The sequence below is a fragment of the Symphalangus syndactylus genome, chromosome X (genome assembly GCF_028878055.3).
Source record: "Symphalangus syndactylus isolate Jambi chromosome X, NHGRI_mSymSyn1-v2.1_pri, whole genome shotgun sequence".
NCBI classification, from domain to species: Eukaryota; Metazoa; Chordata; class Mammalia; order Primates; family Hylobatidae; genus Symphalangus; species Symphalangus syndactylus.
In genome coordinates, this window is record NC_072447.2 from 105,870,068 (window position 1) to 105,890,114 (window position 20,047).

The window sequence follows — 20,047 nt, forward strand, 5'->3', positions numbered from 1 at the left end:
GCGAGTAGACACATTTCAGGCTAATAGGGAGAAGTCAGTAACACATTCATAGTGAATATGAGATGTTTTTGCTAAGGGTTAAGTGTCAGATCTTTGTTATAACAGTTAATTTAATAAAGAATTTTGGCATTGTTCTCCAGACACAGTACACTGTAACATATATAACATTGTCTATGGACTTGGTCTTACACTCCTAAAAACATTTTGACATGCCCCCTCACATTTTAAAGTAGATATATTTATCATACCAAAATAACTACAAAGAATAGGTTTTCTGGTGTATGAAACCCCCCAGTGGAGTTTTTTTTGTTTTTGTTTTTTTTTTTTTTTTTTTGGAGACAGGGTCTCCCTCTCGTAAGTGCCAGTGGTATGGATCATAGCTTGCTACAGCTTTGAGCTTGCAGGCTCAAGTGGTTCACCTGCCTCAGCCTCCTGAGTAGCTGGGACTATAGGTGCCTGTTAGCACACCTGGCTAATTTTAGTTTTTGTGTTGGGGGTGTCTCTTTGTTACTCAGCTGGTCTGGAACTCCTGGCCTTCAGTGAAACTCCCATCTCAGCATCCCAAGATGTTGAGATTACAGGTGTGAGCCACCAGGTCTGGCCAAACTCCCTGGTGGAAGAATCTTGAAACAAAACACCCATTCTTTAAAATGCCTCCTAATAGTTCCAAATTATACATTTTTTTTTTCCTGTTTTTGAGACAGAGTGTTGCTTTTGTTACCTAGGCTGGAGTGCAATTGGTGCAACCTCAGCTCACTGCAACCTCTGCCTCCCAGGTTCAAGTGATTGTCCTGCCTCAGCCTCTGGAGTAGCTGGGGTTACAGGTGCCTGTCACCACGCCTGGCTAATTTTTGTATTTTTAGTAGGGGGTTTCACCATGTTGGCCAGGATGGTCTCGATCTCCTGACCTCGTGATCCGCCCGACTTGACCTCCCAAAGTGTTGGGATTACAGGCGTGAGACACCGTGCCCGGCCTATACATCCTTCTTATTACGTTTCAGTCTTAATGATGTTTAGCTCTTGGTAGTTAAATATGCTACACATTTTGATAATTGGGAGAGAATCTCAACAAGGGGGGTGGGTATCTGGATGAGTAAATATGGGTTTAATAGTTTTATTCCTAAAGTTTAAACTTTGGAAAATTTTATTCAAGGAAATAGAACTTTTTTTTTTTGAGATGGAGTCTTGCTCTGTTGCCCAGGCTGGAATGCAGTGGCGTGATCTTGGCTTACTGCACCCCCGCACTTCCCGGGTTCAAGTGATTCTCCTGCCTCAGCCTCCTGAGTAGCTGGGACTACAGAAGCTCACCACCATACCTGGCTAATTTTTGTATTTTTAGTAGAGACGGGGCTTCACTATGTTAGCCAGGCTGGTCTCGAAATCCTGACCTCAAGTGATTTGCCTGCCTCAGCTTCCGAAAGTGCTGGGATTCCAGGCATGAGCCACTGTGCCTGACTTTTTTTTTTTTTTTTGAGATGGGAGTCTTGTTCTGTTGCCCAGGCTGGAGTGAGGTGGCATGATCTCGGCTCAATGCAACCTCCACCTCCTGGGTTCAAGTGATTCTCATGCCTCAGCCCCCAAGAGTAGCTGGGACCACAGGCGTGCGCAACCACACCTGGCTAATTTTTGTATTTTTATTAGAAATGGGGTTTCACCATGTTGTCCAGGCTGGTCTCAAAGTCCCGACCTCAGGTGATCTGCCCGCCTCAGCCTCCCAAAGTGCTGGGATTACAGGCATGAGCCACCAAGCCTTGAGTTTTTAAAGTGAATAGAGAAAAAGGTGGACAGGAAGTAGTAGTTGGCAACAAAATAAACATTTTAAAGTAAGTCTTTTAATGACATCTGCATTGTATTTTCTAGCCGAAGCAAAACAGTGCCAGTGGGATTTATGTGACTTCTTAACCTTGAAGTCCATTCATAGAACCCTAGCTTCCTTTTCACAGGGAGGAGCTGTGTGATGAAGCAGGCAGGATTACAGGCCACTCCTTTACCCAGGGAAGCAACTGCGATGGTATAAGAGCGAGGTCCACCAATCTCCTGCCGGTTTATCATAGCTACAGCCCAGGCTAAGTCTGAGAGAGGTCGTTCCCACACTTCAAAGTTGTCTCCCTGAAAAACCAAGAAAGTGTGATTGCTTAGCAACTAGTGATAAGTGGCCCTGTTAGTTTGACATTCATTCTTAATGTCAGAACTATCAAGCACTTGTAGGAAAAATTAAAATGATCCTGTAGCATTATTTTGGAAATAAAGTAATGGTTCTAGCAAGAAGCTTTATTACTGATAGTAACATCAAGAGCAAGGGAAAAAAATAGATTTAGGCCCAAGACAAAGTTGGTATTGGGTATATAAAGCCATCTTAAAATATATACCCTTATTTACCTGTCTAAGCTGGTACCCCTGCTTGCCCAAGGGGTCCTGATTGATGGCAATTACGTCCTTATCCTGAAGGAGAGCTTTGGCTTGAGGTCTGATGTGTCGGAGGTCATTAGACATGAATAAAGGAGCGGCCATGATAGCCCAGAGGGCCATCTGAGTTACTTGCTGATTCCAGCTGAGGCCAAAGTTGCCAATCACTAACTGAGACAAAGAATGAAATAATTCAAACAAGAGAGGAGGAAACATTCTTAAAGTTACCTAGATGACCCATACGGAGAAACCACTTTCCACAGCATCCTGCTCTAAGTACTCTCACATAAAGCCTCCTCCCAGGAACTTTACCTGTATTTACCTTGAATGTCAAAATAGGAAACAAGCCTACTGCAGGGTCTTGAACAAGGAGGGCTCAAGTTTTTACCATATCTGGGTCATTCCAACCCCCTGGTCCAGCAACATCAACAATTCTCTCCTGGTTAAAAGATGTCCAGTCCAAGATACTCTTTATACTTTTCCAGGAATCATCAATGTCAGCAAAATTTCGCCAGTGATTGCAGTACTGTCTGATTTCTGTATAATTGGGCTGTGAAAACAGATATGACTCTTCTGTTTACTTTCTACTAACATCCTTGTGAGATGAAAACAGTTAAGTTTAAAGGAGGCACTTGTAGCCTTCTCTTGAGTTTACAGATTGAAGGTCTCCATAAGGAGGTCTAAACCCTTATAATGAATTTTCACTGTAAGAAGTTTGCTTTAGAAGTAGGCCATATAACTTGAAATCCCTTAAAGTTAATTTACTTCTATAATCAGAACTAAAATGATCTCAGTAAAATTAAAAGCTGCAAAATTACATAGGACTCCATCAAGCATTAAGAAAACTTAAGTCCTAGGCATATAGTTTGTTAATGGAATAAAAAGTTTGTAGAGGCCGGGCGCGGTGGCTCATGCCTGTAATCCCAGCACTTTGGGAGGCCGAGGTAGGTGGATCATCTGAGGTCAGGAGTTCGAGACAAGCCTGGCCAACATGGTGAAACCCTGTCTCTACTAAAAATACAAAAATTAGCCAGATGCGGTAGTGCACGCCTATAATCCCAGCTACTGGGAGGCTGAGGCAGGAGAATCGCTTGAACCCGGGAGGCGGAGGTTGCAGTGAGCTGAGATGGCGCCACTGCACTCTAGCCTGGGTGACAGAGTGAGACTCTGTCACAAAAAAAAGTTTGTAGATAGGCAGGTGGGATATCAGGTTTAAGATGCTGAGAAAAAAGACTATTTTGTAGAGATAATGAGGGAATAATAGGGATTCATTCCATAAATAACTATTCAACACTTAACCATATGCTACGGATACAGTCAAAGTTAGACAAGGTCCCTGCCTCATGAAACTTACACTCTAGTGGGGAGACATGGTAACAAGTCAACAAATACTTCGAAATAGTGCGGAGCTCTGAGAAGGAAATTAAACAGGTTAATGTGATGAAGAATGAATGGACAGAGGGCTATTTTAAAGTAGTTAGAGAAGAACTGTCTGCATATGTGGCGTTTGGTCTGAGACTTCAATGTTAAGGAGCCCGGCCCTTTAAAAATCTTTGGGGAAGAACTGTTCCAGGCAGAAAAAAAGCAAGTGTAAATGCCCTGGGGCAGCAATAGGCTTGCAGTGTTAAGGGACAGAAAGAAAACCAGTGTAGCCAGGGAAAGAGCCATGACCCCTTGGACTTTGGGGAGGCAGGCAAGGGCTGGATCAGTGCAGTTTGGTTTCATTCCAAGTGCAATTGGAAGCAAGTTAAGGGTTTTAAGCAGAGAACTGATGATGCCATTTATATTTTTTATAACTCTGTTAAGTCTCGGGTTTTTTCTTTAAAAAAAAAAAAACCTGACATTTACATTTTAATAAGATAACTCTAGTGCTGCTTGGAAAATAGATGGCGGTTGAGACAGAGTGGAAGCAGAGAGATCAGGCGGTCACAGCAGTCTGGGTGAGAGCCAATAGTAGCTTGGAAGGCCAGGGTGCATGTAGTGAAGATGGAAGGAAGTGGGCTGATTCAGGAGATATTTTAGAGATACTGGTGGAAGGACTGTTGATAGACAGGACATGAATGGTGAAATAAAGGGGAAGACACACGGATAACTTTCCAGGTGATGATAGCTTAGACTATAATTACAGCAGTGGGGATGGTGAGAAGTGGTTGGAACCTGGGAGAGATGGTAGGATGATATTAAGTAATGTTGGACTTTGAAGGAGACCTTGGTTTCCTTTGTTGTCAAGTTCTATCTATCAGTACGGTTCTATTGGATTCTGGGCTCGCTATCTCACCTTTTGAAAGGGCCACATATAAAGAGGCCACTCACAGGAGTACACAATGCTTCTGCCAGTCCTATTCAGGGCCAAGGACATGTGCTTATAACCTGTATGAGAAAACAATGGGTAAAATAAGGGAAAGAAATGAATTACCAGCTGGGGCTATATATATAATTATTTTATTTTATTTTAATTTTTTGAGACGGAGTTCACTCTGTCATCTAGGCTGGAGTACAGTGGTGTGATCTTGGCTCACTGCAACCTCTGTTTCCCAGGTTCAAGTGACTCTTCTGTCTTAGCTTCCCAAGTAGCTGGGATTACAGGTATGTGCCACCAAACTCGGCTAATTTTTGTATTTTTAGTAGAGATGGGGTTTCACCATGTTGGCCAGGGTGGTCTCGAACTCCTGACCTCAAGTGATCCACCCGCCTCAGCCTCCCAAAGTGCTAGGATTACAGGCATGAGCCATCACGCCCAGCTGGGGCTGTATATTTTAAGAAGAGGCTACCTGGAAGGTTCATGTTTAAACTAGCAGCAGGGACAGGCAGTTGCTCTGTGCTTAAATTGTGTAAAGTACCTCCCAGACTGCTGGGATTGTTCTGAGGAAGTAGTGCAGAGATGGTGTGTATATTGAGGAAAGGCAGGAATGAAGATGCTTCTTTCTCTGTGACCGACTGACAACCTGGACTCTCCTAAATGATGTTATAGAGAGTTACAATTACTAATTAAATCTTAGAGCCCTCTTGAATTATAAGTGCACAATATTAGCTATGGTTAGGTATGCATGGATTTTACATGAATTAATTAATTAATGAACTGAAAGAGAAGAGATGGGAGCTCTGGCACATGGAGAATAATTATTTTCAGTATTGTGACAGGGTATTTAAAATTCTGAAGATTGGTTCTTTGTCTCAGCTACCATGGCCTCAAAGTCCTTTCCTTTGTGGCTAAATCTCTGGAATGAAACATACCATCTGCCAAATTTTCCAAACTGTCACAGTAACAACCATCAAATTTTAGCAGATCTACTCCCCAGTCAGCAAAGGTCTGGGCATCAATGTCATAGTATCCAAAACTCCCGGGGAAGCCTGCGCAGGTTTTATTTCCAACATCTGCATAAATCCCTAGCTTCAGTCCTTTGCTGTGAACCTGAAATGAGAGGGAGGAAAAGAGTCACCATCGTAGATGCACAATCGTGAGGTAGCAGAAAGAGAGAACCATTCCAGGCTGGGGGAAGAGACAGGGTTACTTCACCAGGTATTGGGGGCTTTTTCCCACAAACCCCCAAAATCATCCAGATGAGTTTGTTGGCAGACAAAGAATAAATCCCCCAGTTCTGCTGAGCTAGTTCAAACTAGGCATGTGAGCTATAGCCCAGAACTGAGGAGAAAGCTAGCAGCCATGCAAATCTTCCTGATGGGATCCTGAAAATTACCTTTTGAGGGAAATGATAGATTTACCTTGACAAAGACTCTCCTTGACCAAACTTTAGTTAGACTTCTCTGATGAGCCTTCTTTTCGACTAGACCTCCACCTTGGCTTCCTATGTCTGTCCTAGCAAGACCTCTTAGCAAGAATCCTGCTAAGTCAATACTGCCACCATTGATATCTGATCCATTTCCCTCATTCCCCCATCCTTCTTGTTTAAGTTCATGGTCTGCCTTTAGCAAGAAGTTCCCTACCCTTGATGTCTTCTTAAATATTCCATCCACTGACCCCCTCAATCTGCTCATTGGCTATAAATCTCCACCTGTCTTTGTTGTATTTGGAATTGAACTTGACTCTTTCCTCTACTGTGGTAGTACTGAATAAAATCTGTCTTCATTGGCCGGGTGTGGTGGCTCATGCCTGTAATCCCAGCACTTTGGTAGGCCAAGGTGGGCAGATCACAAGGTCAGGAGTTCAAACCAGCCTGGCCAATATGGTGAAACCTTGTCTCTACTAAAAATACAAAAATTAGCCGGGCTTGGTGGCACGCGCCTGTAGTCCCAGCTACTTGGGAGGCTGAGGCAGGAGAATCGCTTGAACCCAAGAGGTGGAGGGTTGCAGTGAGCTGAGATTGTGCCATTGCACTCCAGCCTGGGTGACAGAGCGAGACTCCATCAAAAAAAAAAAAAAAATCTGTCTTCATCATCTTTAACTGGTGTTGGACTCCATTTCTCTTCAATGATCTCCAGAATATTTTCCTTCTATCTTCGAAAATTCTAGTTTATAGTACCATTGCAATAGCTTCCCAAAGGTTATATGAAAATACATGCACACATATGTCAAGAACCAAGTTCCTTTTTCCTCCTAGAGAGTTCAGTGGTTTTAGCAAAAGGAGAACTTCAAGATGGGCCTCAAGAGCTATTACAAAACATTTGTAGGCCTGGCGTGGTGGCTCATGCCTGTAATCCCAGCACTTTGGGAGGCCGAGGCGGGCGGATCACGAGGTCAGGAGATCAAGACCATCTTGGCTAACACGGTGAAACCCTGTCTCTACTAAAAATACAAAAAATTAGCTGGGCGTGGTGGTGGGTGCCTGTGGTCCCAGGTACTCGGGAGGCTGAGGCAGGAGAATGGCGTGAACCTGGGAGGCGGAGCTTGCAGTGAGCCGAGATGGCGCCACTGCACTCCAGCCTGGGAGACAGAACGAGACTCTGTCTAAAAAAAAAAAAAAAAAAAAAAAAAAAATTGTAGGCCGGGCGCGGTGGCTCACGCTTGTAATCCCAGCACTTTGGGAGGCCGAGGCAGGCGGATCACGAGGTCAGGAGATTGAGACCACAGTGAAACCCCGTCTCTACTAAAAATACAAAAAAATTAGCCGGGCGTGGTGGCGGGTGCCTGTAGTCCCAGCTACTCGGAGAGGCTGAGGCAGGAGAATGGCGTGAACCCGGGAGGCGGAGCTTGCAGTGAGCCGACATTGCGCCACTGCACTCCAGCCTGGGCGACAGAGCGAGACTCCATCTCAAAAAAAAAAAAAAAATTGTCTGCTGATGGAATGCAAAGTCCACCTGATAAGCCTTATAATTCAATGTTCAGATAACAGCCAGCTATTCTACTTTCTAAGTGTCATGAGGGCTGTTTCTTTCTTTTCTTCTTTTTTTTTTTTTTTTTTTTTTTGAGATGGAGTTTCGCTTTTGTTGCCCAGGCTAGAGTGCAATGGCACGATCTCAGCTCACTGAAACTTCCACCTCCTGGGTTCAAGCGATTCTCCTGCCTCAGCCTCCCAAGTTGCTGGGGTTACAGGTGTCCACCACCATGCCCAGCTAATTTTTTGTATTTTTAATAGAGTCGGGGGTTTCACCATGTTGGCCAGGCTGGTCTCGAACTCTTGACCTCAGGTTATCCACCCGCCTCGGCCTCCCAAAGTGTTGGGATTACAGGCGTGAACCACCACGCCCGGCCATGAGGGCTGTTTCTAAACAAGCTTCTGTACAGAAGTGCTTACAGTCCTCTGAATGAACAAGAACATTATCTATAAACTCACATAATTAGCTAGCTGGCGAATCCCATGAGGAAAGCGCTGAGGGTCTGCCTGAAGTCTGCCTTCTGAATCTCTTTGGGGAGCCATCCAACAGTCATCAATGCAGAGGTACTCATAACCTGCATCCTTCCAGCCATCTGAGACCATGAGCTCTGCCATCTCCATGAAGAGCTTCTCACTGAAAGAGAAATTCCAACAATCATTACAATTCATTAAGTGAACACTTAGGTACCTCCTATTTATTAGGCACCTTGGGATTTCACAATTTTTTCCAACCCAGTAATAGTGTGGTAGTAATCACAAGCAATGTAAGGTAAAATGAATTGTTTTTCCAGATTTTCTTTTGTCTCTCTTATCCCCTTAATATTCCTGCCCTAAAAACCCCAAACAAAATAGGAATGAGAAATATATGATGAAATCGAAAAGATTATTAGATCTAAGAAGACAGTTCAGTAAATTAAGAAACTACAAAGTTAACATAATCAACAGATATCAACAATAATCCTATTTGGAGAAAAAGATCCCATTCACAAGAACAATTGAACAACCTAAAATGCCTAGAGATAAATTTAAGATATGTACAAGGCCCATATGTTAAAACTATGATGCAACTAAATGATTTGAATAAATGGAGAAATATTATTTTGCTCTTGGATAAGCATATTCAATATTAAAAATAAGTTAATTTTCCGTGCAATCCTTTGTATATTTAACAAAATCCTTAACAAAGCCCAAAAGTACTTAGGTTTCCTTTTTATCTTTTTTTTTTTTTTGAGATGGAGTCTCCCTCTGTTGCCCAGGCTGGAGTGCAGTGGCGCCATCTTGGCTCACTGCAACCTCAGCCTCCCCGGTTCAAGCGATTCTTCTGCCTCAGCCTCCCGAGTAGCTGAGATTACAGGCATGCGCCATCGCACCTGGCTAATTTTTGTATTTTTAGTAGACAGAGTTTTGCATTTTGGCTAGGCTAGTCTTGAACTCCTGGCCTCAAGTGATCCACCTGCCTCAGACTCCCAAAATGCTGGGATTACAGGCGTGGGCCACCTGCCCAGCTTCCAAAAGGGCTTTTTAAGGAACTTGGCACAACATTACAAGAAGTTCACCTAAAAGATTACATACATGTACATTCATTAAAAGACAAAGGAAGGCTGGGCGCGGTGGCTCACGCCTGTAATAACAGCATTTTGGGAGGCCGAGGCAGGCAGATCACCTGGGGCTGGGAGTTCGAGACCAGCCTGACCAACATGGAGAAACCCCATCTCTACTAAAAATACAAAATAGCTGGGCGCAGTGGCGCATGCCTGTAATTCCAGCTACTTGCAAGGATGAGGCAGGAGAATTGCTTGAACCCGGGAGGCGGAGGTTGCGGTGAACCGAGATCATGACATTGCACTCCAGCCTGGGCAGCAAGAGTGAAACTCCAGCTCAAAAAAAAAAAAAAAAAAAAGATAAAGGAAGGTAGTGTGGAACTATTAGCATTAGAATAAGAATACACAGATTAATGGAATTAAACAAAGTTTAGAAAGAGGTCCTTCCAGCCCTCTGATACCATGGGACTTATTATTTATTAAATGTGGCATTTCTTATAGAAGAACAAAGTTCAAATGGACTAAAGATTTAAATATTTTAAAAATCCACAAAAATACTAGTAAGAAATGCATATACTGGCCGGGCGCGGTGGCTCACGCTTGTAATCCCAGCACTTTGGGAGGCCGAGGCGGGCAGATCACGAGGTCAAGAGATCGAGACCACGGTGAAACCCCGTCTCTACTAAAAATACAAAAAATTAGCCGGGCGCGGTGGCGGGCATCTGTAGTCCCAGCTACTCGGAGAGGCTGAGGCAGCAGAATGGTGTGAACCCAGGAGGCGGAGCTTGCAGTGAGCCGAGATTGCGCCACTGCACTCCAGCCTGGGCGACAGAGCGAGACTCCGTCTCAAAAAAAAAAAAAGAAAAAAAAAAAAAAAAAAAGAAATGCATATACTGTATTATCTTCAGGTAGGAAAGGACTTTCTCAGCATGACCCCAAAGTCATAAATCAGAAAGGAAAAATCGATGTGTTTGATTACATAAACATCAAAACCAACACACAGGACGAACCACCGTATTTGCAGACTAAAAATTAAAAAAAAAGACTATGATAGACTAAAAAAGAAAAAAGAGGCCGGGCGTGGTGGCTCACACCTGTAATCCCAGCACTCTGGGAGGCCAAGGCGGGCAGATCACTTGAGGCCAGGAATTCGAGACCAGCTTGGGCAACATGGTGAAACCCCGTCTCTACTAAAAATACAAAAATTAGCTGGGCGTGGTGGTGCGCCTGTAATCCCAGCTACTCGGGAGACTAAGACAGGAGAATTGCTTAAACCCGGGAGGTGGAGTTTGCACTGAGCAGAGATCGCGCCACTGCACTCCAACCTGGGTGACAGAGTGAGACACCCTCTCAAAAAAAAAGTTAAGGCTGGGCGTGGTGGCTCACACCAGCACTTTGGAAGGCTGAGGCAGGCGGATCACAAGGTCAGGAGATTGAGACCATCCTGGCTAACATGGTGAAACCCCGTCTGTACTAAAAAATACAAAAAAAAAAAAAAAAAAAAAAAAGAGCCAGGCGTGGTGGCAGGCGCCTGTAGTCCCAGCTACTCGGGAGGCTGAGGCAGGAGAATGGTGTGAACCCAGGAGGCAGAGCTTGCAGTGAGCCGAGATCGTGCCACTGCACTCCAGCATGGGCAACAGAGCGAGACCCTGTCTCAAAAAAAAAAAAAGTGTAATTTACCCAATGTCACAGGGCTAAGTAACAATGAGGCAGAATTTGAGCCCAGGCTGGGTGCCAGGGTCTTGCCATTAGCCAAACATGACATACACATGATCCATTTTTTATGGAAAATAATGAAATAAAGAAATCTATGTTTTCATTTATATAGAAAACAATTGTAAGGTTGTATATTAACATTTTAACCATGATTATTTCTGGGTGGTGGAACGGTGGGGGGAAATCTTTATTTTCATTTTGCTCTTCTTTATCTGCATTTTTTGCAATGATGATGCATTAGTTTTATCATCAGATGCAAATACCACTAAAAAAAAAATCCGTGATGGGCAAAATTGCCACACATACTGTACCACAGGGTCACATGAAACTTAGAAGGCCAATTTCTTCTGTGATGTCTGACCAACATCCTGACTTTATCTGTAAAGATATTCACAGGAATAACTTATGGACACAGAAATGTACTGTGACTGCCACCTTTTACCAACATCTATCAGTGATTCCTAACCTTTTTTAAATCACAGAGCCCTTTGAGAATCTGAAGAAAGGTAAATATTCTCTCTCCAGAAAAATACACATATTCATTCAGATTTGTAGATTTACATTCATTTTCCCATTGATTCCAGGTTAGGGAACATTTGCTCTGTAAGCGCAATTGAATGGTCAAGCGCTGTGCTATGTACTTTAAATAGGTTATCTCCTTGAAAGCTCACCTGTGTGAGATAAGAACTATTTTTCAGATTTTTTTGTCAGCTCCCTGAAATTAAAAGGTTGTAATCCTAATTTACAGATAAGGATTGTGAGGGTCAGATATGTTCAATACCTATCTAATCCAGCCTCAACCCTCACCCAATGGTGTAAATGTATAAAGTTCCTCCATGTCAACCTTCCAGCCTGATGCCACGCTCATGGGCGAGGTGGGAGAGATCTCAGCGACCTTATGGTCTCTCTAACTCCCTCGAGATACTGCCGAGAAATCCACGACCCCAAAAAGAGGAAAAAATGGCATGAATCTTAGTTCCCCATCCCTCCTACCCACCCTAGATGTTCTCACGGTTGGCACCTGGCAGAGGAAGAGCAGAAGTTCACAAGAAGGGTCTGAATAGAACCGGGCAGGGCTACTTTGGGCACACTGCCTATGGGGTGGCCCTGCTCTGCAAGGGGCAGTGAAAAAAGAGAACTGGGCAGGGAGAGAGAGAAAGAGAGAGGAGAGAAGAGAAAGAGAAGGAGAGCGAGAGAGAGAGAGAAAGAAACAGGGGCCGCTGGCCGGACTCCCATCCCAGGAAAGGTCACACAGAGAAAGTTTAGGGCTAGTTCTCATTCTGGACAGTTTGCTGGGGATAAAAAAGCAGCAGCAGAGTCGGGTTGGGGGAGCTCTCCCTCGGGCTCAACTGTTCCCATTGAGACTCTCCAGTTCCCCAAACACACCCAAACCCATGGAAAAGCAAAGGGAAGGGAGTACCCAATATCTGATACCTGATGCAGGAATCTGGCTCTTCCTGGCAGTCAAGGTTGCACATGAAGCGCTCCCAGTGCAGCCAGCCCATGGTAGGCGTCCTTGCCAATCCATTGTCCAGTGCTCTAGCCCCAGGGATGTCCCAGGAAACGAGGGCCAGGAAGCGAAGCGCAAGCGCGCAGCCCAGATATAGTTCTGGGTTGCTCAGCTGCATTGTCACGGTGATCGGACAGCGTAGATTTCCACGGGTAACCTGGGCTTTTAAGATTAACCTCAGGGGCGGACCAATCACCGATGACTTATTAAATAATGACGTTATTGTTTCTCTGGCAACTGGGACGGTTATCCCCAGAGGTAGACCAATAATCAGTCACGTAAGACGTTCCACTAACCAATCGCCCTCTTCCTTTCTTGATATTGACCCGCCCTATTTCCATACCAGAAGGAAGTGCGGCACCTTAGTGATCCCGAGTTTAAGCCGAGAGTTGCTCACGTGACCGAGATCTCACATGACGTAGGCGCTCACGTGATTACTCGCTTACGTGAGCAGAAGTAGTTCTGGTCGTCGTCTACCGTCTCGCTATAGCCGTTTGAGGGAAGAAGGAGGAAAATTACCCGGTATCGTTAGAGGTTGGTGTGTGGGTGGGAACTGGGGACCCAGGGGTGGTGATGATGAAGACCAAAGCGGGGTTCGGGGGCCGCCTCCGCCTCTTTCGTTCTCTGCTTTCCCCTCCCCCCTCGCGCTCTCTCTCTCCTCCCCCCCCATCTCAGTGCCGGGAAGCCGCCTGTGCTGCGCCTGGTGGGGAAATGGTGGACGCTCATGACTGTGTATGTGTTTTTGTATATCTGTCTGTGTGGGCCGGTCTCGGGGGACCCCTAAGGGTGACCGTAAGGCGAAAAACGTTTGAAAACCACGGCCCTGAGTTAAGAAAAACAGATACTGAAAATAGTGGTCTGAGTGCTGGTCTATCCATTCAGGCACTCAGTCTCCACTGCCTGATTGTCTGTAGGGGGAGGCCCCAAGTGAATTTTATCTGTAGAGTCACATCTAGGCAAATGCGTGCTTGACAAAGGCGCCCAATAAATTACTTTACTGAATTGAGTATTTGAATAATGTTTATTTTTCTGCTGATAACAACAATCTACATACTCAATTTCGAACATTTGAAAAATAACAATATAGTATAAAATTTAAAAATACACGTAGTTCAACACCCGGAGACGACTACTCAACCTCATGTCGTTATAGTTTTTTTAAAAATGTGTATAACACGCGTATAAATACACAAATTCTTAACTCACAAAGAGTCCTGGTTCCCACTTTAGCCAACAGTCCTGATGGCCTTCCCAGGAGACGCAGTAATGAAGTAGAACCTCTCTGCCCCTACAGAAGGGCTCTTAAGGAATAGAGTGGTGCAGGGAATTAAATGGGACGGGTTATCCCAGGGATAAGGCAAGCAAAAAAAAAAAAAAAAAATCTTACAAAATGAAATAAAAAAACAGCCTGTAAATCTGTCACTGAGACCTTAGGATGGTTAATAGGAAAACTGTTATCACTGCAGATGCAGTGTGCTAGGCACATAATAGGCAATCAGTAAATGTTTGTTAAATCGTTTCCTCAGTGTAGTTTTATGGCTGTTACTACACTTTGTACTTTGTTTCCAAGAGGCCCAGTGCTCCCAGACCATTTCAGATAAACCATCCACATACAAAATTAGAAAATTTTATACAATCTCCTGTACCAAATCCCAGAAATGCAAACATTTTAATTTGTTTTATGTTACTTTTTTGCTGAAGTAAAAGTAATTATTTCTGTAGAAATTTAAGGCTGCATAAAAAAATTGGAAAAATAACATGGAAAATCCATAAACCTACCACTCAGAGTAACCACTAATATGTTCTAACTTAAAAAAAAAACCCCAGTACAGCAAATTTAAAGAATTAAAACTGTATAGAAGTATATAGGGTAAAATGCGAAAAGCCCACTTCACCCCCACTACCCTTCAGTTCTCTCAAATACAAGTTTGCTTCCAGATCTTCTTTTATTTATTTACATACGTATATACATGCATGCCAATCTTTTACTGTAAGTAGGATCATACCATGTATATTCTTTCATTTAATGTATTTTGGAGATCTTTCTGGGTCAAGGCAGATTTTTTTTAAATGGCTGCACTGCATTCCATTTTAAGGATAAAGTGTAATTCATTCAGCCATTCCTCTAATGATGGCTATTTAGGTTTCCAGTTTTCTGCCATTACTAACAGTGCTGCGAGTAACATTTTGTAAGTATTTCTGTTGACTAGATTCCTGGAAGGATTCTAGCAGTGTCAAAGGGTATGGAAACATGTATTTTGTACATAGTTGATATTGTAAAGCAGTTGTGCTCTTGGGTCACTTACAATTATAGCATAAGTAATTTCTCATGTTATTATTTTTGTAACTTTTAAAATTAAATGCATAATATTCCAGTTTTCTTAATAAAGTACTATTCAAAGAATATATAGCTCCATAAATCTTTGTCTGAATTTCAGATCATCTCCTTAGGGCACATAACTGAAATGTATTTGCTTTCAAAAGGCGTGATACATATTATCAAATTGCTTTCAGGATATAGTGGGGTTTATCAAAAAGGAAATAGTTTATATCAATTATCACTCCTCTAGTAGTGTATTAGTTTGTGAACTGCATAGCACTGATTTACTGTTGCTGTTTAATTTCCATTATCTTGATGGGTGAAAAATAATGATTAGTTCTGATTTTAACTTGCTGGAAGATTGATTAAATTTGAACATTTCCCACATTCCTCTCCTGTATCCTCCTATACCTGTATTCTCTCATACTTAATCTGTTATCAAGTCCTGCAGATTCCACTTTTTTTGGTATGTGTAGATACATCTTTTCTCCATTTTACTCCTGTTGCCTTAGGCGATTCCTTTAACATACATTTAAGAGACAAGTTCTAACTAATCTCCCTAGTTCCACCTCGACCCCCTTCTGTTTGAGTGCCACGCTGTTGCCAGGGTGATCTGTCTGAAAGAGTTTTGGTGAAGTCACCCTACATACTCCCCGGTTTAAAAGTCTTAAAAGGCGCTTAGTGTTTGTATATCAAAGTCTTTGGGATCTGATCTATGCCTTGCCAGTCTTTTCTCTTGCTTTTCCCTCTCCTATTTGTGCTTCATCATAATTAAAAAAAAAAAAATGTTTATGGATCCCTGGGCAGATTAGTCTGTTTCATTTAACCATTTGGCCTCCAACCAATTGAACTGATCAGCTAGTCCTTCTTTGATACTATGCTTACGCCCCACTCAGAGGGTCATGGCAAGTATAATGTATATTTGCATTTACATCTTTAATAATGACATTCGGTGCTCCTGTAGGACCATAAGCCCCTTCTGGGCTTATTGATTCTTGTATGCCAGAGCCGAGTATTGGACATGGCAACTAAAAAATGTTTCTAAGGCCGGGCGCGGTGGCTCACGCTTGTAATCCCAGCACTTTAGGAGGCCGAGGCGGGCGGATCACGAGGTCAGAAGATCGAGACCACGGTGAAACCTCGTCTCTACTAAAACTACAAAAAAATTAGCCGGGCGTGTTGGCGGGCGCCTGTAGTCCCAGCTACTCGGAGAGGCTGAGGCAGGAGAATGGCGTGAACCCGGGAGGCGGAGCTTGCAGTGAGCTGAGATTGCGCCACTGCACTCCAGCCTGGGCGACAGTGGGACTCCGTCTCAAAAAAAAAAAAAAAAAAAAAAAAAAAATGTTTCTAAAATGAATGTGTGAATTCCCAATAATGTCTTTTTTTCATTTATCTCTGGAGCCCAAATATTTCCCTGATTTTATTGATTTGCATACATTTTTATATAATGAGGATATTATATAAAGAACTTACATAACCTGTGTTTTTTTTTAATTGTTTAATCTTTTGATCTAGTGAAGTTTTTTATGTTTATATATATAGCCGTCTTTTATTTGTTGACATCTCCCAATGATTTGTTGCTGTTAATTTTTTTTTTTTTTTTTTTTTGGAGACGGAGTTTCGCTCTGGTTGCCCAGGCTGGAGTGCAGTGGCGTGATCTCGGCTCACCTCCGCCTCCTGGGTACATAAAAGCGATTTTCCTGCCTCAGCCTCCCGAGTAGCTGGGATTACACGCACCTGCCACCACGCCTAGCCAATTTTTTGTATTTTTAGTAGAGATGGGGTTTCACCATGTTGACCAGGCTGGTCTCGAACTACTGACCTCAGGTGATACACCCACCTCAGCTTCCCAAAGTGCTGGGATTACAGGCATGAGCCACCACACCCGGCCGATTGCTGTTAATTTTTAATGGTATCTAACACATAATAGGCATTGAATAAATAACTGCTAAAAAATGAATGAGTTAAAAATTTGGTGAACTCTTTTTGTTTATACAGATGTCTTACAGAAAAGCTGGCAGCATAATTGAATTTTCTATTAATAGTTTGCTTTTTTCTTGTACTATATCACGAGCATTTTTCCATGACAGTAGTCTTCTAATTTTTTTTTTTTTCAGCTACACCAAAATTGCATTGAGCCAAACTTGCCACCAAGAGCCCAACAGTCACCATGATGCTGAGCACGGAAGGCAGGGAGGGGTTCGTGGTGAAGGTCAGGGGCCTACCCTGGTCCTGCTCAGCCGATGAAGTGATGCGCTTCTTCTCTGATTGCAAGATCCAAAATGGCACATCAGGTATTCGTTTCATCTACACCAGAGAAGGCAGACCAAGTGGTGAAGCATTTGTTGAACTTGAATCTGAAGAGGAAGTGAAATTGGCTTTGAAGAAGGACAGAGAAACCATGGGACACAGATACGTTGAAGTATTCAAGTCTAACAGTGTTGAAATGGATTGGGTGTTGAAGCATACAGGTCCGAATAGCCCTGATACTGCCAACGATGGCTTCGTCCGGCTTAGAGGACTCCCATTTGGCTGTAGCAAGGAAGAGATTGTTCAGTTCTTTTCAGGGTTGGAAATTGTGCCAAATGGGATGACACTGCCAGTGGACTTTCAGGGGCGAAGCACAGGGGAAGCCTTTGTGCAGTTTGCTTCACAGGAGATAGCTGAGAAGGCCTTAAAGAAACACAAGGAAAGAATAGGGCACAGGTACATTGAGATCTTCAAGAGTAGCCGAGCTGAAGTTCGAACCCACTATGATCCCCCTCGAAAGCTCATGGCTATGCAGCGGCCAGGTCCCTATGATAGGCCAGGGGCTGGCAGAGGGTATAATAGCATTGGCAGAGGAGCTGGGTTTGAAAGGATGAGGCGTGGTGCCTATGGTGGAGGGTATGGAGGCTATGATGACTATGGTGGCTATAATGATGGATATGGCTTTGGGTCTGATAGATTTGGAAGAGACCTCAATTACTGTTTTTCAGGAATGTCTGATCATAGATATGGAGATGGTGGGTCCAGTTTCCAGAGCACCACAGGGCACTGTGTACACATGAGGGGGTTACCTTACAGAGCCACTGAGAATGATATTTATAATTTCTTCTCACCTCTTAATCCCATGAGAGTACATATTGAAATTGGACCCGATGGCAGAGTTACCGGTGAGGCAGATGTTGAATTTGCTACTCATGAAGATGCTGTGGCAGCTATGGCAAAAGACAAAGCTAATATGCAACACAGATATGTGGAGCTCTTCTTAAATTCTACTGCAGGAACAAGTGGGGGTGCTTACGATCACAGCTATGTAGAACTTTTTTTGAATTCTACAGCAGGGGCAAGTGGTGGCGCTTATGGTAGCCAAATGATGGGAGGGATGGGCTTATCCAACCAGTCTAGTTATGGAGGTCCTGCTAGCCAGCAGCTGAGTGGTGGTTATGGAGGTGGTTATGGTGGTCAGAGCAGTATGAGTGGATATGACCAAGTTCTGCAGGAAAACTCCAGTGACTATCAGTCAAACCTTGCTTAGGTAGAGAAGGAGCATTAAACAGCTACTCCAGATATAAAAGCTGTACATTTGTGGGAGTTGAATAGAATGGGAGGGATGTCTAGTATATCCAGTATGATTGGTAAATGGGAAATATAATTGATTCTGATCACTCTTGGTCAGCTTCTCTTTATCTTTCTTTCTTTCTCCTTTTTTAAGAAAACGAGTTAAGTTTAACAGTTTTGCATTACAGGCTTGTGATTCATGCTTACTGTAAAGTGGAAGTTGAGATTATTTTAAAACTTCAAGCTCAGTAATTTTGAACACTGAAACATTCATCTAGGACATAATAACAAAGTTCAGTATTGACCATAACTGTTAAAACAATTTTTAGCTTTCCTCAAGTTAGTTATGTTGTAGGAGTGTACCTAAGCAGTAAGCGTATTTAGGTTAATGCAGTTTCACTTATGTTAAATGTTGCTCTTATACAACAAATACATTGAAAACTTCGGATGCATGTTGAGAAACATGCTTTTCTGTAAAACTCAAATATAGGAGCTGTGTCTACGATTCAAAGTGAAAACATTTGGCATGTTTGTTAATTCTAGATTTTTGGTTTAATATCCTGTAAGGCACGTGAGTGTACACTTTTTTTTTTTTTAAGGATACGGGACAATTTTAAGATGTAATACCAATACTTTAGAAGTTTGGTCGTGTCGTTTGTATGAAAATCTGAGGCTTTGGTTTAAATCTTTCCTTGTATTGTGATTTCCATTTAGATGTATTGTACTAAGTGAAACTTGTTAAATAAATCTTCCTTTTAAAAACTGGAAAAAAATCTTGTACTGATTGATTTTTATTATGTTCTGTCATATGGGCACACTGACTTTATAATTCCCTCAAAATTAAAATTTTTAATTTTAAAATTATAAACGATATTTAGCATCTTTATATGTTCATTGTTGGATATATCATTAATTATTTCTAAGATATATCCCTAGAAATGGGATTGCTGAGTCAAAGATATACTCATTTTTAAGGCTTCTGATTTGTGTTACCAGAAAGATTCTGGTACTTTATCTTTCTAGCTGGAGTGAGTGTTTTATTTTCCCCCTTATACCTTCCTTATTGATGCACATTATTCTTTTTGATCTTTACCAGTTTGTTAGTTGAGAAATGATATCTCATTGCTATTTTAATTTGTATTTTTTTGATTAATATTAAAGTTGAACATTCTTTTTTTAAAAAAACTTACCGTGTCTACAAGATTATTGAGCTACTTTTGGAGACTGTACTTACCAAGATAGTATTCTCTAAAATCCAAAGAAGTGAAAGCAAATAAATAATCCTTTTTATTTCACCACAAACTAGAGGGCACGTTTGTATGTTAAAAAAGAAGTAGGCTTACAATTATTATGCATTAAAAACAACATAAAAAAGAAGCAGGTTTATGTTATGGAAATAAATTGTCTCCTCCATGAATTCATTAGTAGATTTTCTAAACACTCTCAGGTGTATTTTAGGGCATCTAAAGCTTATCTTAAACCAGTGGTTCTCAAACTTTTCATGTGCATCAGAATCATCTGCAGGGGTTGTTTAAACATTCATTTCTAGGCCCTATCCCTAGAGTTTCCAATTCAGTAGTTTTGGGATGTTACTTGAGAATGTGCTGATACTGCTGGTCTCACCACGTTTTGAGACCCGTCACAGTTCCCCAAACAGCAACTTTAAGGAGCAGCTTCCTTTATGATCCCTGATTGCCTCCCCTTTGTTCCCATAACAAGTAGTTTAAATTTTCTATTA

General features: G+C 42.5%; 2 protein-coding genes across 5 annotated transcripts; one reads left to right on the forward strand and one right to left on the reverse strand.

Moving 5' to 3' along the window:
- Positions 1 to 1,812: 1,812 nt before the first annotated feature.
- GLA (galactosidase alpha) lies at positions 1,813 to 12,792 on the reverse strand. Of its 2 annotated transcripts, XM_055269356.2 has the most exons (8): positions 12,371 to 12,646; positions 9,434 to 9,556; positions 8,139 to 8,313; positions 5,641 to 5,818; positions 4,685 to 4,776; positions 2,795 to 2,956; positions 2,380 to 2,577; positions 1,813 to 2,109 (listed from the first exon to the last, which is right to left on the reverse strand). In XM_055269356.2, exons 1-8 carry the CDS (start codon positions 12,562 to 12,564, stop codon positions 1,819 to 1,821), a joined length of 1,413 nt encoding a protein of 470 aa, XP_055125331.1. In that variant the 5' UTR covers positions 12,565 to 12,646; the 3' UTR covers positions 1,813 to 1,818. The 2 variants fall into 2 exon arrangements, with proteins under 2 accessions (XP_055125331.1, XP_055125332.1); XM_055269357.2 differs by lacking the exon at positions 9,434 to 9,556 and having other exon boundaries at positions 12,371 to 12,792.
- On the forward strand, positions 12,791 to 19,082 carry HNRNPH2 (heterogeneous nuclear ribonucleoprotein H2). 3 transcript variants are annotated; one of them, XM_055269366.2, is made up of 3 exons: positions 12,843 to 12,980; positions 16,884 to 18,038; positions 18,090 to 19,082. In XM_055269366.2, the coding sequence occupies exons 2-3, from the start codon at positions 16,937 to 16,939 to the stop codon at positions 18,284 to 18,286; spliced, it is 1,299 nt and encodes a 432-aa protein (XP_055125341.1). In that variant the 5' UTR covers positions 12,843 to 12,980; positions 16,884 to 16,936; the 3' UTR covers positions 18,287 to 19,082. The 3 variants fall into 3 exon arrangements, with proteins under 3 accessions (XP_055125338.1, XP_055125339.1, XP_055125341.1); XM_055269363.2 differs by having other exon boundaries at positions 12,791 to 12,980; positions 16,884 to 19,082; XM_055269364.2 differs by having other exon boundaries at positions 12,797 to 12,968; positions 16,884 to 19,082.
- Positions 19,083 to 20,047: the final 965 nt, after the last annotated feature.

Coding starts and splice junctions, on each gene's coding strand:
- HNRNPH2 (XM_055269363.2), top strand. CDS start 16,937: ATGATGCTGAGCACGGAAGGCAGGGAGGGGTTCGTGGTGAAGGTCAGG.
- GLA (XM_055269356.2), bottom strand. CDS start 12,564: ATGCAGCTGAGCAACCCAGAACTATATCTGGGCTGCGCGCTTGCGCTT. Junction 5,819..8,138: donor TTCGCCAGCTAGCTAATTAT/GTGAGTTTATAG, acceptor CTCTCATTTCAG/GTTCACAGCAAAGGACTGAA. Junction 4,777..5,640: donor TTTGGAAAATTTGGCAGATG/GTATGTTTCATT, acceptor TTTCTCATACAG/GTTATAAGCACATGTCCTTG.